This window comes from Physella acuta, unplaced genomic scaffold (genome assembly GCF_028476545.2).
Source record: "Physella acuta isolate Inbredline_101_S28 unplaced genomic scaffold, ASM2847654v3 ptg000667l, whole genome shotgun sequence".
Taxonomy (NCBI): Eukaryota; Metazoa; Mollusca; class Gastropoda; family Physidae; genus Physella; species Physella acuta.
The window spans coordinates 158,155-173,065 of record NW_026732186.1 but is presented as its reverse complement, the minus strand read 5'-3'; the positions used below and the strand labels follow the sequence as shown (position 1 = coordinate 173,065).

Here is a 14,911-nt window from a genome sequence, read left to right as displayed (position 1 = left end):
ATGCTAATTACAGAGTTGGGCCCAAACGCGGAAAAACTGCTGTATCCGTCTAGCATTAAATGCGTGATAACTTATATCCCTCGAATTGTCCCCCTTGGAATAATTCAACAATTACCTGTCCCGATGAAAGCGATGCTATAAATACATACCAATAAAACGTTAAACAAGGAAGAAGAAAGCAGTGCATCATGGGCACTAAATCTGCCATTGCGGGGTTTTTGGACGTGTCTAAATTTAAACCAGTGGGCCGTTTCTCTTGTCAGTCAGAGGAGAAACATTTTTCTCGGGATACGACAGGCAGATAAACCGTCCGGACTGTCAACATTTCATGCACACGTTAACTTTTTCATGTCAACATTTCATGCTCAAGTTAACTTTTTAAAACGGTTCACATTTCACACAGAAATAAACATTTTAGTGTCAACATCTCATGCACACGTTAACTTTTTCATGTCAACATTTCTTGCTTAAGTTAACTTTTAAAAAACTTTTCACATTTTACACAGGAATAAACATTTTAGTGTCAACATTTCATGCAGAACTTTTTAAAAACCTTTCTTCTTTTGTTACCTACTTCCACTTGTGAAGCATGGTACCAGCTTTGTAACTGTCAATTATTGTCTTTTTTAAAAAATAAGGTAATCAAACATCAGGTCACCAGATTTCGTGCTGTGAAATACGTCTTCAGATGAAATTGTTTAACTGATGACAATGGTCAGTGTTAAAGAAATAATGATTTGATTAAAGTTTAATTAGAAGGTCAGCTGGGAACACCTTGACCCAGATATCTCCGTCATGTTACCTCTCGGCTGCTACAGTTTGGGTTACCATGGCAACATGGACGTTGTGATGACGCTAGTGTATGGTCAAGTTACGGTCGAATTATCAATTTCGAACTGTCAACAAAACGTGAATATAAAACATGACCCTTCCCCCAATCTCCACACACGGTTATTGTTATTGATCAGTGCTACACTATTGTTACACTTTCTCACCTCTCCCCCCACACCTCTCCCACAACACCATATACAGACATTCTGTGACGTCCTGTGTTAGATGTCACTGACATATATCTTAGTCATTGTCTACCACTTGATGCATGTCCCTCCCCGCATGAAATGTGAAACTGCAGCCAATCAACACCCTAACTAACATCAAACATAACGGTCAGTAACATCAACTTCAAAGTTTTAGGGTTAACCTTATCTTAACGGCCAATCCAAAGTTTTAGGGTTAACCTTATCTTAACGGCCAATCCAAAGTTTTAGAATTAACCTTATCTTAACGGCCAATCAACTTCAAAGTTTTAGAATTAACCTTATCTTAACGGACAATCCAAAGTTTTAGAATTAACCTTATCTTAACGGACAATCCAAAGTTTTAGAATTAACCTTATCTTACCGGCCAATCCAAAGTTTTAGAATTAACCTTATCTTACCGACCAATCAACTTCAAAGTTTTAGAATTAACCTTATCTTAACGGACAATCCAAAGCTTTAGGGTTAACCTTATCTTAACGGACAATCCAAAGTTTTAGAGTTAACCTTATCTTAACGGACAATCCAAAGTTTTAGGGTTAACCTTATCTTAACGGACAATCCAAAGTTTTAGAATATTTATCTTACCGACCAATCAACTTCAAAGTTTTAGAATTAACCTTATCTTAACGGACAATCCAAAGTTTTAGGGTTAACCTTATCTTAACGGCCAATAAAATCAAATTCAACGTGTGTGTGGATGTGTGTGTGTGTGTGTGTGAGATTTATGGATGTGTGTTTGCTTGTATGTGTACGATCTATGTTGGCTTTGTATTATTCTCAAAGTGATCATATCTAATTCCAGAATAGTGTACTTGTGTGGTGGAGGGGAGGTGCGGCGACCACACTTAAAGTTGACGTCTTGATTGTCCGTCCGTCCCCCGTCCCCCGTCCCCCCCCCTATTCCTTATTCTAACAATGACGATTTCATGTGTGAGACAATGCATTATTTTATTGAACGGTCGATTGGATCTAGGACACAAACATTATTGTCTCAAGTCCCTTAACTCTAACGTCGGAACATACAATGGTCCTAGACCCTCCCCACCTCCCCACTACCCCAGGACAACAATGTCCTAGTCCTACACCACCTATGTCAGGACATACAAACATAACGCCGACCCCCGTCAAACATTACGCCGACCCCCGTGATGCCATCAACATGACTAGAATCAAATTTCCGTCTATGAAGTTTTCAAATCTCTGTCCCAATCTCAACAAAAACTCTTTTGTCGTCCGTTGTTTACGTGTCTTGGTCTGCCCGGACACGGTTCAGTGCTCACCGTACACACATACCTGTGGGGTGGGTGCTAGGCTTGTTAGCGGGTCTGGCACCCCCACCCCCACCTCCCATTGTCATGTTGTATCATAAGTGTTTGGATAAATTCTTGTTGATGCTATCTATACTGCCCCCACCCCCGGACATTGAATGAAGGGGGACTGTTGCTTCCAGTTTCTGGAACTGTTACTGTTACGACATGCTGATGTTCTCCGTCCACTGGATTGGTGAGGTGGGGTGGGTTTTTGTCTAGAGGTTGTGGTGGGTTTTTGTCTAGAGGTGGTGGTGGGTTTTTTTGTAGAGTTTGGGGGTTTTCTGTAAGGATGTGGTTTGTGTAGATGTGGGGTTTGGTATTTGGGTACTTGGCTTAGTGGGTAGGTTTTTGTGTAGGGGTGGGGTTTGGTATTTGGGTACTTGGCTTATGTGTGTTGGCTTTTGTGTAGAGGTGGTGCTTTTTTATTTTAGTGCAGGTGGTTTTTGTTTTAGAATTGATTTTTATATATCGGTGGTATTGTGTTGGGTGGTTTTTTTTAAATTATTTTATGAGCCTAACTTGTGATTGTTGAGATCCCAGTGTGTTGTGGATGTTAAGATCCCTGAGATCCCCGTGTGTTGAGATCCCTGAGATCCCCTTGTGTTGAGATCCCCTTGTGTTGAGATCCCTGAGATCCCCTTGTGTTGAGATCCCTGAGATCCCCGTGTGTTGAGATCCCCGTGTGTTGAGATCCCCGTGTGTTGAGATCCCCGTGTGTTGAGACCCCCGTGTGTTGAGATCCCTGAGACCCCCGTGTGTTTGTGGTTGTTGAGATCCCTGAGATCCCCGTGTGTTGAGATCCCTGAGATCCCCTTGTGTTGAGATCCCCTTGTGTTGAGATCCCTGAGATCCCCTTGTGTTGAGATCCCCTTGTGTTGAGATCCCTGAGATCCCCTTGTGTTGAGATCCCCTTGTGTTGAGATCCCTGAGATCCCCTAGTGTTGAGATCCCCTTGTGTTGAGATCCCTGAGATCCCCTTGTGTTGAGATCCCCTTGTGTTGAGATCCCTGAGATCCCCTTGTGTTGAGATCCCTGAGATCCCCTTGTGTTGAGATCCCCTTGTGTTGAGATCCCTGAGATCCCCGTGTGTTGAGATCCCTGAGATCCCCTTGTGTTGAGATCCCCTTGTGTTGAGATCCCTGAGATCCCCTTGTGTTGAGATCCCCTTGTGTTGAGATCCCTGAGATCCCCTTGTGTTGAGATCCCTGAGATCCCCGTGTGTTGAGATCCCCGTGTGTTGAGATCCCCGTGTGTTGAGATCCCCGTGTGTTGAGACCCCCGTGTGTTGAGATCCCTGAGACCCCCGTGTGTTTGTGGTTGTTGAGATCCCTGAGCTCCCTGAGATCCCCGTGTGTTGAGATCCCTGAGATCCCCTTGTGTTGAGATCCCTGAGACCCCCGTGTGTTGAGATCCCTAAGATCCCTGAGATCCCCGTGTGTTGAGATCCCTGAGATCCCTGTGTGTTGAGATCCCTGAGATCCCTGTGTGTTTGTGCACGTCTATTCAGTGTATCACGTCTTATCTGTGCCTGTTATCGGTTTGACGTTTAACCGACCCCCCCCCTAAACACCTCACCTTTTGAAACATCATCCTCACCACCCAACCATGACGCGTTACAATACCTCATTTTAGTTTTTGTATTCATGACCTCCAAATAAAAACATTTGTGGTATTACCTGGGTATACATTTTTGTGCCCCCCCCCCCCCCCGCGACAATTCTATTTAGTGCTGTACTTGGTTCACTGCGTAAGATCAAAGTTGAAGGAGAATGACAGTCACCTTAAGACTACAGTAAGCAACTGTACGTCCTACTGACATGAGGTCATCGTGTCTAAAGCTTGCTGCCCAGGTCCTGATGATTCTAGCGGCGAGTTAAGTGTGGGTTTATGTCTGATGATTGTTTACTGGAGAACTGTATCTTGTAATGTTGAGTGTCTGTAGTATGTTTTTGTTGTAGACGCACAAAGCGTCTGTCGGACTACACTCATCTAGTTAGGGTAGTAGATTGACTGACCATTGTCCGGCTACCCTTCTGTTTGGACTACTACCACCCCAACTATCTACGTTTGGTGAGGGGGTGGGGGGGATAGGACATGATGCCGCTTACAACATAATTGTTGGCAATAGAGCAATAAATAATGAGTTTTTGCTAATTGCCAAGCTTTGGCTTGCTGCCACACTGTCACGCCTGTTCTTACTGTCACGTTGTCACGCCTGTTCTTACTGTCACTTTGTCTCGCCTGTTCTTACTGTCTCGTTGTCACGCCTGTTCTTATTGTCACGTTGTCACGCCTGTTCTTACTGTCACGTTGTCACGCCTGTTCTTACTGTCACGTTGTCACGCCTGTTCTTACTGTCACGTTGTCACGCATGTTCTTACTGTCACGTTGTCACGCCTGTTCTTACTGTCACGTTGTCACGCCTGTTCTTACTGTCACGCCTCTAACACCCCTGTTGATGCCACTTGTTGCCTAGGGAAAGATTCCACACCATTAACAATATAGCGTCAACTTAGCACTGTACCAGTTTGGTGGGGTGTTTATTCCGTCTTGTTGTCAAATTACAATGGACTTGTGAGATCCCATGAAACAGCCCTCATCAAAAGAGATGAGCGCTATTTCATGTTCACCATTTTATGAAGGGGTGTATGAGAGACGTGTATGATGTAATGATGTAAAAAAAAATCGGCAGAAACAAAGATTTTTTTTAAAATCGTGATTGAGAATCGTCTAATTGGTTTTCGCTCCGGGTGTGAGTGTGTTTAGAACCCAGGTCCCCTGGCCGGCGGGAAGCGAAAGACAAGCGCTTGTTTGTCTGCTCTAAGTGCGTGTACACGGCGGCAATCATCGCAGTCTGACATTTGGGCGAGTTGACCTGCGCGCGCATCTCCAGGCAAATGTCAGGGCAGGTTCACCAGGTACACACGTAAGTGGCGGGGTCACTGGGTGCGGGTCTTTTGTGACCCACGGGGGGGGGAGGGTCTTTTGTGACCCACGGGTGAGGGTCTGTTGAGGCTCATTCCAGTCTCCCAAAATATGGATTATTTTAGTCCAGTAGTTCCGTGTGTTCGCCTTATGCGTGTTCACCTTATGCGTATTCACCTAATGAGTTCCCTACTAATGACGCGTGCATCACCTGGCCAATGGAATGAGCTGATGATGTTATGGGATATGAACGCTATAGACGAGATACACTGCGCCATCGATGAGATGAACATCTTGTGTTTGTGTACAGACATCAGCCACCCCACAGCATCGATAGTTTCAGTTAACCCAACATCCCCCCCCCCACGTAAACCCAGCCAATACCCGAGCCAGCTCACCACCTTAAAGACGCCATGTTATTGGTGATGATTAGACACCACTGCGTACCCCCCCCCCCCCCCCTCGTGACATGTCTCTCTTAAAATAACCCTCGCCACACGTCCCGACCTGTAGCTGGTGACGGTGTACATCAGTGATGGCGGTGGCTCAACTTTAGCCAGCCCACAATATGCTATACTCTATAGTAGTCTATAGCCTCCCTGTAGTCAGCCCACATCTAGAGCCTTAGTGTAGCCAGCCCACATCTAGAGCCCTCAAAACTTGCTTGCTGCTGTTTCCATACCGTTGTAATGTCTTCTGACGGAGACGTCATGTCGAAACAGTCACCTCTGACCCCTGAACTCCTGGACTGAAATAGTATGGCCGGTGTGTTGGTAAAGTTCACGTGCTTGATTCTATTGACGCGTCATTTGAAGCCGACAAATACACTAATTATTTAATTAGCGTATTAGATCAATCAAGGTGGATAATAAGCAAAATGTTGCTAGTCCTATTTGAGAATTTGCCATATTTTAGTCCGATAAATTGTGTGATAAACTGTGCGATAATTCTTCCATACTAGCGATGAACTTTATCATTCCGTCAAAATATCATTCAGGCTGTGTTTCTTGAATTAATTGGGTTAAAACACCAAATTAGTCAATTGTACAAATTGGTAATCGCACTCTTGTCGTTGAGACAGATGAAGTAGAGTTGGTGTGGCCACATCATAGGGAGAGGGTGGGGCGGACCATAAAACGTCCATGCTTGAACGTCATCATTTGATATACATTTGTTTTAGATAATATAGCATAGCCTATAAATTGTGTGTACTCATTTCTGATTAAATAGATGGGTCGAGATTTAGAATTGCTTACATGTATCAGGAAGTTAAAAATGATCTGAGTGTTGGCGCCTTATTTGTCACGTGTCGCAATGACTTCTGCTGACCAGACAGTCCTAACTGACCTCTGCTGACCAGACTGTCCTAACTGACCTCTGCTGACCAGACTGTCCTAACTGACCTCCGCTGACCACCAGGACCAATCAACTGGTGTCATACATCTCACGTCCATTGTTGCTGGTGTTGTTTATGTTTGTGTCAGCTGCCCGCAGACGATGTTGTTGTCCGTTTCCTTGTTAGTGTTTTGTTTGTCTGTTGAATGATTCGAGGAAACAGCCCGTCGCTGCTCGTGACACCTGTCATTTGTCACCCTGACATCCCACAGCTCCCCCACCCCCTGTCTGCTCGCTTTTCACACCCATCCTATTCTGGCTTGAATTTTGTCAAGAGTAATAAAGAAAGGAAATTAGCATCTTTAATTAATTAATTTGATTACCTGCACGATTTTTTTTGATGACCTGCATATTTACCTGTGTGATTACCTTTATAATCTCCTTGCATAACTGTATGATTACCTGCATATTTACCTGTGTTGTTACTCCTATAATCACCTGTATAACTGTATGATTACCTATATGCTAACATGCATATCTGTGGATTACCTCTCTAATCAACTGTATAACTGTATGATGACCTGGATATTTACATATGTTATTACATGATTTTTAATCCATTTTTACTTTCTCGTATATACGAAGTATAGAGAAAGTCTTGTAATCTTGCAAAAAAAAAAATCGAAATTTTTACAAATCTCGACGTTTTACACCTCACTGATACGGAAAAACATAATTTTGCAATCTTGTCTGTATGTCTGTGTGTGTGTATGTGTGTAAACACGATAACTTGAGTACCGTTACAGCTAGGTTGATGAAATTTCATACATAAGTATTTTATCAAAATCGTAGATCCGTATCAACTTTTGAGCGATTTCCGATAACCGGAAGTGTTACTTTTTCTACTTTGAATTTTTCAAAAGCCTATAACTTGAGTAATATTTCAGATAGATAAATGAAATTTCACATGTACGTAAAAGATCTAATTCTCTACATTCTTTCGAATTTTGAGTAATTTCCGTTGACTGGAAGTACTAATTTACGCTATTTCCGATTTCTCATAAAACGCGTGTGAATTTATTAAGTACTAATAATATTCCGCACTATTATACACATCTTTATTCGGCGTTCGCTTGGTGCGCAATTCTTTTTTTTTTTATGAGATCCTATTCTATTTTAAAAAGTTTAAGTATTTAAAATGGATAAAAAATCATAACTATATCCCAAGTTCCCATCCCCTGTTGTTTTATATAAGAATATTCGAGAAAGTTTAGGGGTGATCACTCCCGGTTTATTAAATTACTTACACTTATTAAAATACAATTGAATCTCGTAGAAAAAAGAATTGCACACCAAGTGAGCGGGAAGTTTGTGAGTGTGTGTGGGGAGGGGGGGGGGTTGGAGGTGTCTGGTTCTCTGAATATATTTAATGTTTATAATTACCTCAAGAACACCTTGCTACCCCCCACCCCGTCGAATGACATCCATAAGAGCAATTATCATTTTTTAAATGTTGGCGTCAAAACATTGAAGTTTTGCAGTGGTCTTGTCTAGACAGTGTCAAGGATTTAATATCGTCGACACACAGATGGAAATGGTGGCGTCAAAACCAAATCTTCTAAAAAAAATTGTGACTTATTTTAATATTTATCTTGTCAGATATTCTGCCCAACAGTTGATATGACTGTCTACACATCTTCTTGTGTCAGTAGTTGTCCTACACTGTTAGTCCAACATCTGTCAGCAGTTGTCCTACACTGTTGGTCCAACATCTGCCGTAAAAACGTGTTGGATGTTGTCGACAGTCTGACAAAAAAGAGGAGGGGGCGGGGGGTTACAATCATCTGTTGCTGTGATTTCAACGGTGCAACAATTAACCAAAGTGTTGGCGGTAAAAACGATTACACAATACTCTGATCCCCCCTCCCCCGTCACGATACAGTTGATACAATAGATAGATCCCATAGATATTAGCTACACACAATCAACACACAGTGTGTCCTGTAGTGGATACAATAGATAGATCCCATAGATATTAGCTACACACAATCAACACACAGTGTGTCCTGTAGTGGATACAATAGATAGATCCCATAGATATTAGCTACACACAGTCTACACACAGTGTGTCCTATAGTTTATACAATAGATAGATCCCATAGATATTAGCTACACACAGTCTACACACAGTGTGTCCTATAGTTTATACAATAGATAGATCCCATAGATATTAGCTACACACAGTCTACACACAGTGTGTCCTATAGTTTATACAATAGATAGATCCCATAGATATTAGCTACACACAGTGTGTCCTACAGTGTGTTGGCGTAGTGTAGGATTGTGGTAACCTTATGGTGTATAAGGTTTGTGGTGACATTGTGTCGTATGTAGGATTGTGGTTTAACCATGTGAAGCCAGCTTGTTGTGGCTGTGGTTGAACCATGTGACGTCAGCATGTTGTGGCTGTGGTTGAACCAAAGCCACATTGAACAATGACCGTCCCACGTATGACTGCGATAAGATCTTGTATGATGTGCGCCATTGTTGCATGACCTGACTGTCACCCGACCAGCGATCCTTGAATGTCGTCAACACCCAACCTGTTGTATCAGAACTGGCTATTGTTTGTTCATGTGTCACGCTGTCATTGGTTCACAATATTGTCAACAACTGCTTGGTTCTGCTGGGGTTGGTCTCGCTAGCTCCTCTCACTTTAGCTCAGTGCCATCTACTAGACGGTCCATTGTTATCAAATATAATTTCACATGAGTTAACCAGTCGTTTTCAGCCCCCCTCCCTCCCCCCCCCCCCACAACATGTCACTGACCAAGTAGTTAACCAATCAAATCTTGTCGTCCCCCCCCCCCCCCCAATATGTCCCTGACCAAGTAGTTAACCAATCAAATCTTGTCGTCCCCCCCCCCCCCCAATATGTCCCTGACCAAGTAGTTAACCAATCAAATCTTGTCGTCCCCCCCCCCCCCCCCAATATGTCCCTGGCCAAGTAGTTAACCAATCAAATCTTGTTGTCCCCAGCCCCCCCCCCCAACATGTCACTGACCAAGTAGTTAACCAATCAAATCTTGTCGTCCCCAGCCCCCCAATATGTCCCTGGCCAAGTAGTTAACCAATCAAATCTTGTCGTCCCCAGCCCCCTAACATGGCCCTGGCCAAGACGAACCCAGTCCTGTGTGGGGCGGCCAAACGAAAGGCCAAGTCCATCGACTCGTCTGCTGCCCAGATCCAGCAACAGAACCTCCTGATGATGGTTGCCCAGCAACAGGGTCAGCTCCAGCAGTCGCTCCAGCATCCCGGCCTGCCCCGCGCCCTGCAGGAGATGATGCAACAACACACGATGGCAATGCAGCAGGTACACACGTTTTATCTGGCCAATATGGCACTACATACACATTTTATCTGGCCAATATGGCACTACATACACATTTTATCTGGCCAATATGGCACTACATACACGTTTTATGTGGCCAATATGGCACTACATACACATTTTATCTGGCCAATATGGCACTACATACACGTTTTATGTGGCCAATATGGCACTACATACACATTTTATCTGGCCAATATGGCACTACATACACGTTTTATGTGGCCAATATGGCACTACATACACATTTTATCTGGCCAATATGGCACTATACACATAACTGGCCAACTGGACACTTTATACACAGAGCATTATCATATTTAATCCATTAAGCTTAGTGTAAGAATAAACAAAATTAGTCTCTTAACCACTAGTTGATGTTGATGCCTTTAAAAATGTAGCTGACGTTGGTGCCGTGTCTTCCCCCCCCCCCCTCTCCCCCACAGCAACAAGACTACCAGACCCTGAGCGAGCAGCTGCAGCTGAACATCATGCAGCAGGCCCAGATGATCAAAGACAGCAGCTCGGGGAAGGGCCTGAAGCCCTCCCACAGCAGCCAGAGCTTCCAGACCCTGCTCCTCCAGCACCAGCAGCTCATGCAGCAGATGCAGCTCTTCCAGCGGCCGTTCGCCCTGGCCGCCAGCATGTTGCCGCACCTCGGTCTGCATCAAGGTGAGTACATCTGCTCTCTACACACGTGGTCTCTGGGATCTACAACTTTTGATTCTACCCCCACCCCACTCATTTAACCCCTCTACACTGTCTGGACTACACTACACTTAACCCCCCCCCCCCCCCACATCAAAATATTTTAGCATGGATGACCAGACCAGAATCACGTGACCAGACAGGTTTGACGATCCACCCCACGTGATCAGCTTGACACTTGGACCACTGTTGGTCAATTTGACCAGTTAGCCTGTGTGTGTTATCTCCCAGTGGTTATTTAGTCATCATCCGTCCTTTGGCGTTGATTTTACTAATTTTTTAAAACCTAGTTTGGGTAAGAAAAGCTAACTCTCGTACTAGTATGGCTATGTAAGGGAGAGAAATCTTGCCGTAATGTTCCGTTACAGAGTTATCGTTATTTGTTGGTTGAACAGACGATGCTGTCATGACGTCATTTGACTCAAGTCTCTCCTCAACAATTCGTGAGTCTCACAGCGAGGGGGTGGGGGGAGGGGGAGGGGTCCGTGAGTCTCATCGAGAGTGGGGGGGGGGGGGTAGTCTCGTACATTTGTGCAGTCTTTGTATACCATCGTCATGAGCTGAGATAAAGTTTCGATGAAAGCTGGTGGTAATTCCACATCGAGACAAAACATGTTTAAAGCTAGCTGACGTGTGCACCTAGTTGGTTATACTGTTTGTTTACATAGGTCATATCTTTAACCAGTTATATCGCAGGAGCATGTTGGGCCTAAGTTAATTAGAGTAAGACATTTGATGGGTAGTAGTGATTAGGTTGAGAATAACATTAATTTGTTTATTGAGTTATTTTCCACTGGAGTATTCCATTCCCTCCCTTCCCCCTCACCCCACCACTGCACTAAACCCCTCCACCCCTCACCTCCACCCCTGCACTAAACCCCTCCATCCCTCCCCTCCACCATTACACTAAACCCCTCCACCCCTCCCCTCCACTACTGCACTAAACCCCTCCACCCCTCCCCTCCACCATTGCACTAAACAGTTTCCAATAACCGATGACGTGGCGGACGCCATGAATGGAATGACGTCAGTCTTCGTCCTTATCGATGTCGCCACTGTTTGCCGATACCTTTAGAGTGCCCCCCCCCCCCACACACACCGACACTAGCACGTTATTAATTTATAATTATATTCCCCCTCCCTCCCTCCCCCCAACATCCGTGTAACACAACTAGTGTGAGAAAATTGAGTTCAACTTTGCTATTTGACATCTACCAAAAAGCAAAAAAATAGCATCACCCCCCTTCTCCCCTCCCCTTTAAATTTTCACTTATTAGATAAGCATAGAGTACGTGTTGTGTTGCAAACAGTCGTTAGTTTGATATTAGAATAATTCTCTATTATTTGTGGCCTCGTTTTGAAAGGGCATATCGAATAAGTCCTGGCAGTTGGCGGGAAGCGTGACATGAACGGGAGCAGACGAATTTCTGCGTCGGTTGTCTAGCGCTGTGACTACCAGTCTACACGTACATGACCGGAGATTTTAATGGGGAGTTGTCTGCCCTTGGTAGGGGAGGTCACTACGTCGATTGGGGCGCCAGTTAGCGCGTGGACCTACATCAGGACAATTTACTCACTCGGTTTTTTCTAACGTCAATGTCTGTAGTCGGGAGGCTGTATCGCTTTTCTACCCAACCTGAATCCCACAACCACACCTACTATACACACTATCAACCGTCTGTGGCAGTTGACCAATGTGCTAGTTGACCAATTTGCTAGTTGACCAATGTGCTAGTTGACCAATATGGTAGTTGACCAATGTGCTAGTTGACCAATGTGCTAGTTGACCAATGTGCTAGTTGACCAATGTGCTAGTTGACCAATGTGCTAGCTGACCAATGTGCTAGTTGACCAATATGGTAGTTGACCAATGTGCTAGTTGACCAATGTGCTAGTTGACTAATGTGCTAGTTGACCAATGTACTAGTTGACCAATGTACTAGTTGACCAATGTGCTAGTTGACCAATGTGCTAGTTGACTAATGTGCTAGTTGACCAATGTGCAGCTGACCAATGTGCTAGTTGACTAATGTGCTAGTTGACCAATGTGCTAGTTGACCAATGTGCTAGTTGACCAATGTGCTAGTTGACCAATGTGCTAGTTGACCAATGTGCAGCTGACCAATGTGCTAGTTGACTAATGTGCTAGTTGACCAATGTGCTAGTTGACCAATATGGTAGTTGACCAATGTGCTAGTTGACCAATGTGCTAGTTGACCAATGTGCTAGTTGACCAATATGGTAGTTGACCAATGTGCTAGTTGACCAATGTGCTAGTTGATCAATGTGCTAGTTGACCAATGTACTAGTTGACCAATGTACTAGTTGACCAATGTGCTAGTTGACCAATGTGCTAGTTGACCAATATGCTAGTTGACCAATGTGCTAGTTGACCAATGTGCTAGTTGACCAATGTACTAGCTGACCAATGTGCTAGTTGACCAACGTGCTAGCTGACCAATGTGCTAGTTGACCAATGTGCTAGCTGACCAATGTGCTAGTTGACCAATGTGCTAGTTGACCAATGTGCTAGTTGACCAACCTGATATTTGACAAACTTGATAGACCAAGTTGACCAGTCTGGCACCAAACTCACGGTATTAACTCAGCCTGTCCACCTCACCAAATCATCATGTTGAAAAACTCGACATTTATTTAGTTTTAGAGAAAAGGTCCCGTTCCGTCTAATGAACTTTAATTTCTCTATTGAATCGATTGACTTACTTATGCATATCAAGTTGTCAGTTAAGTCCGTCATTTCCTCGCCCCGCCTCTGTCACGATCTATCCTTCCCCCCCCCCTCCTTGCTTGACAGCGCTCTCAAGACCGTGTTTTTTCAACTTTTACTAGATCTTGACCACCGGTCAGTCGCGCTAAAAATACCCCCAACCCAGTTTTTAAAAAGTAACTCATCCTTTATGTTGATGGTGCGGTATAATCCTCGGTTCTGTCCCCTGGTGTGGGCGACTGGTCCCGGAAAAACAAACTGTTGGGTCCCACGAGCGGGAAATGAAGCCATCTCCATTCGAGGCAGGGGTGAGTAAACACTGAAAATAAATAGGGCTAGGATTCTCTCGGCTAATGCCAAAGTTAATTTACGGGTGGACAGGGGTCAGTTGTTGTCCCCCACCCCTCCCCCGCTCTGTCCATCTCTGTGTTATTCTAAGGCTGACCACCCCACCCCTAGCCAAGTACAGCGGTTGTGTGGAACAACAACCTAGACTGGAATCTCGTGAAGTGGTGCCGACAAGTTTTTAGAATTTTGTTTTTCTGGCTGGGGGTTCACACGTCTGATGGTGCGGGGTGTGAGGAGTTGGTGATGGCGGAGTTTGTTTACCTCAAATAATTGCATCTATTTTGTCTACCTCAAATAATTGCATCTATTTTGTCTACCCTATCACGTGTACACAATTAAAAACCTGCTATTATCTAATGTCATCTCACAACTTGGCCTACACCAACACCGCTAACATTGGCCCCATCAGGGTTGTACTACCTACACTATAACAACAATCTGTGTGTCCTTCTCTTGTAGACATGTTGGGTTATACCAAGCACCATCTAAACCCTATCCCCCCCCCCCCCCCCCCACACACACACCACCAACCTACTATAAAAAGTAGCATCACCCCCCCCCCCCCTCCTCCTCTAGTTAACTCACTACTCCCTAACTAGCGGGCCCTACCCCCAGTACACATGATCATGTACCAATTACCCGCCCCACCCCCGCCATGATGTGTCATGCAGGCCGGCACCATGATGGAACCTCTGGACATTGGGAGCAAATGAATGGCTTCTTGTCTGCTGGACACTGGCTAGCTGGCGTGTCAGTGGACTCACGTTCTGCCCGGCTGTTGGCACGTGTGTTCTGTCAATCTTAGGCTGGTCACTTTATTTATGGACAACTTTTGTTTCCTTGCTTGCTTGCGTTCTGATTATCTTAGACTACTGACAACTTACGGACAACTTTTTGCTAACATCTAGCAGCGCTATACCCACCTGATTTGTACCGTTTCTTTTTTTTTTTTCTCAATTTTTTTTCTTCTGCCAACTAGAAACAAATCTGGCATGTATTAACCAGTTCAAACCTATTGGCCAGATTTCTGCTCATGCGGGACGTCCATTTTGTAGAACTGTTTGTCCGCTGACCTAAGATCTATTGGCCAGCTGATCCAACCACGAGCGTGCATAAATTATCTGGC

At 44.5% G+C, this 14,911-nt stretch overlaps 1 protein-coding gene across 5 annotated transcripts in view; it reads left to right on the top strand.

Annotated features, from left to right (window-relative positions):
• Nucleotides 1–14,911, top strand: part of LOC131948959 (forkhead box protein P1) — a 122,652-nt gene that overhangs the window by 52,587 nt on the left and 55,154 nt on the right. For all 5 annotated transcript variants that reach the window (XM_059310689.1, XM_059310688.1, XM_059310690.1 and 2 more), the window contains 2 exons: nt 9,765–9,983; nt 10,448–10,673. In XM_059310689.1, coding sequence (XP_059166672.1) covers nt 9,765–9,983; nt 10,448–10,673 — 445 coding nt within the window. The remainder of the gene's footprint in view (nt 1–9,764; nt 9,984–10,447; nt 10,674–14,911) is intronic.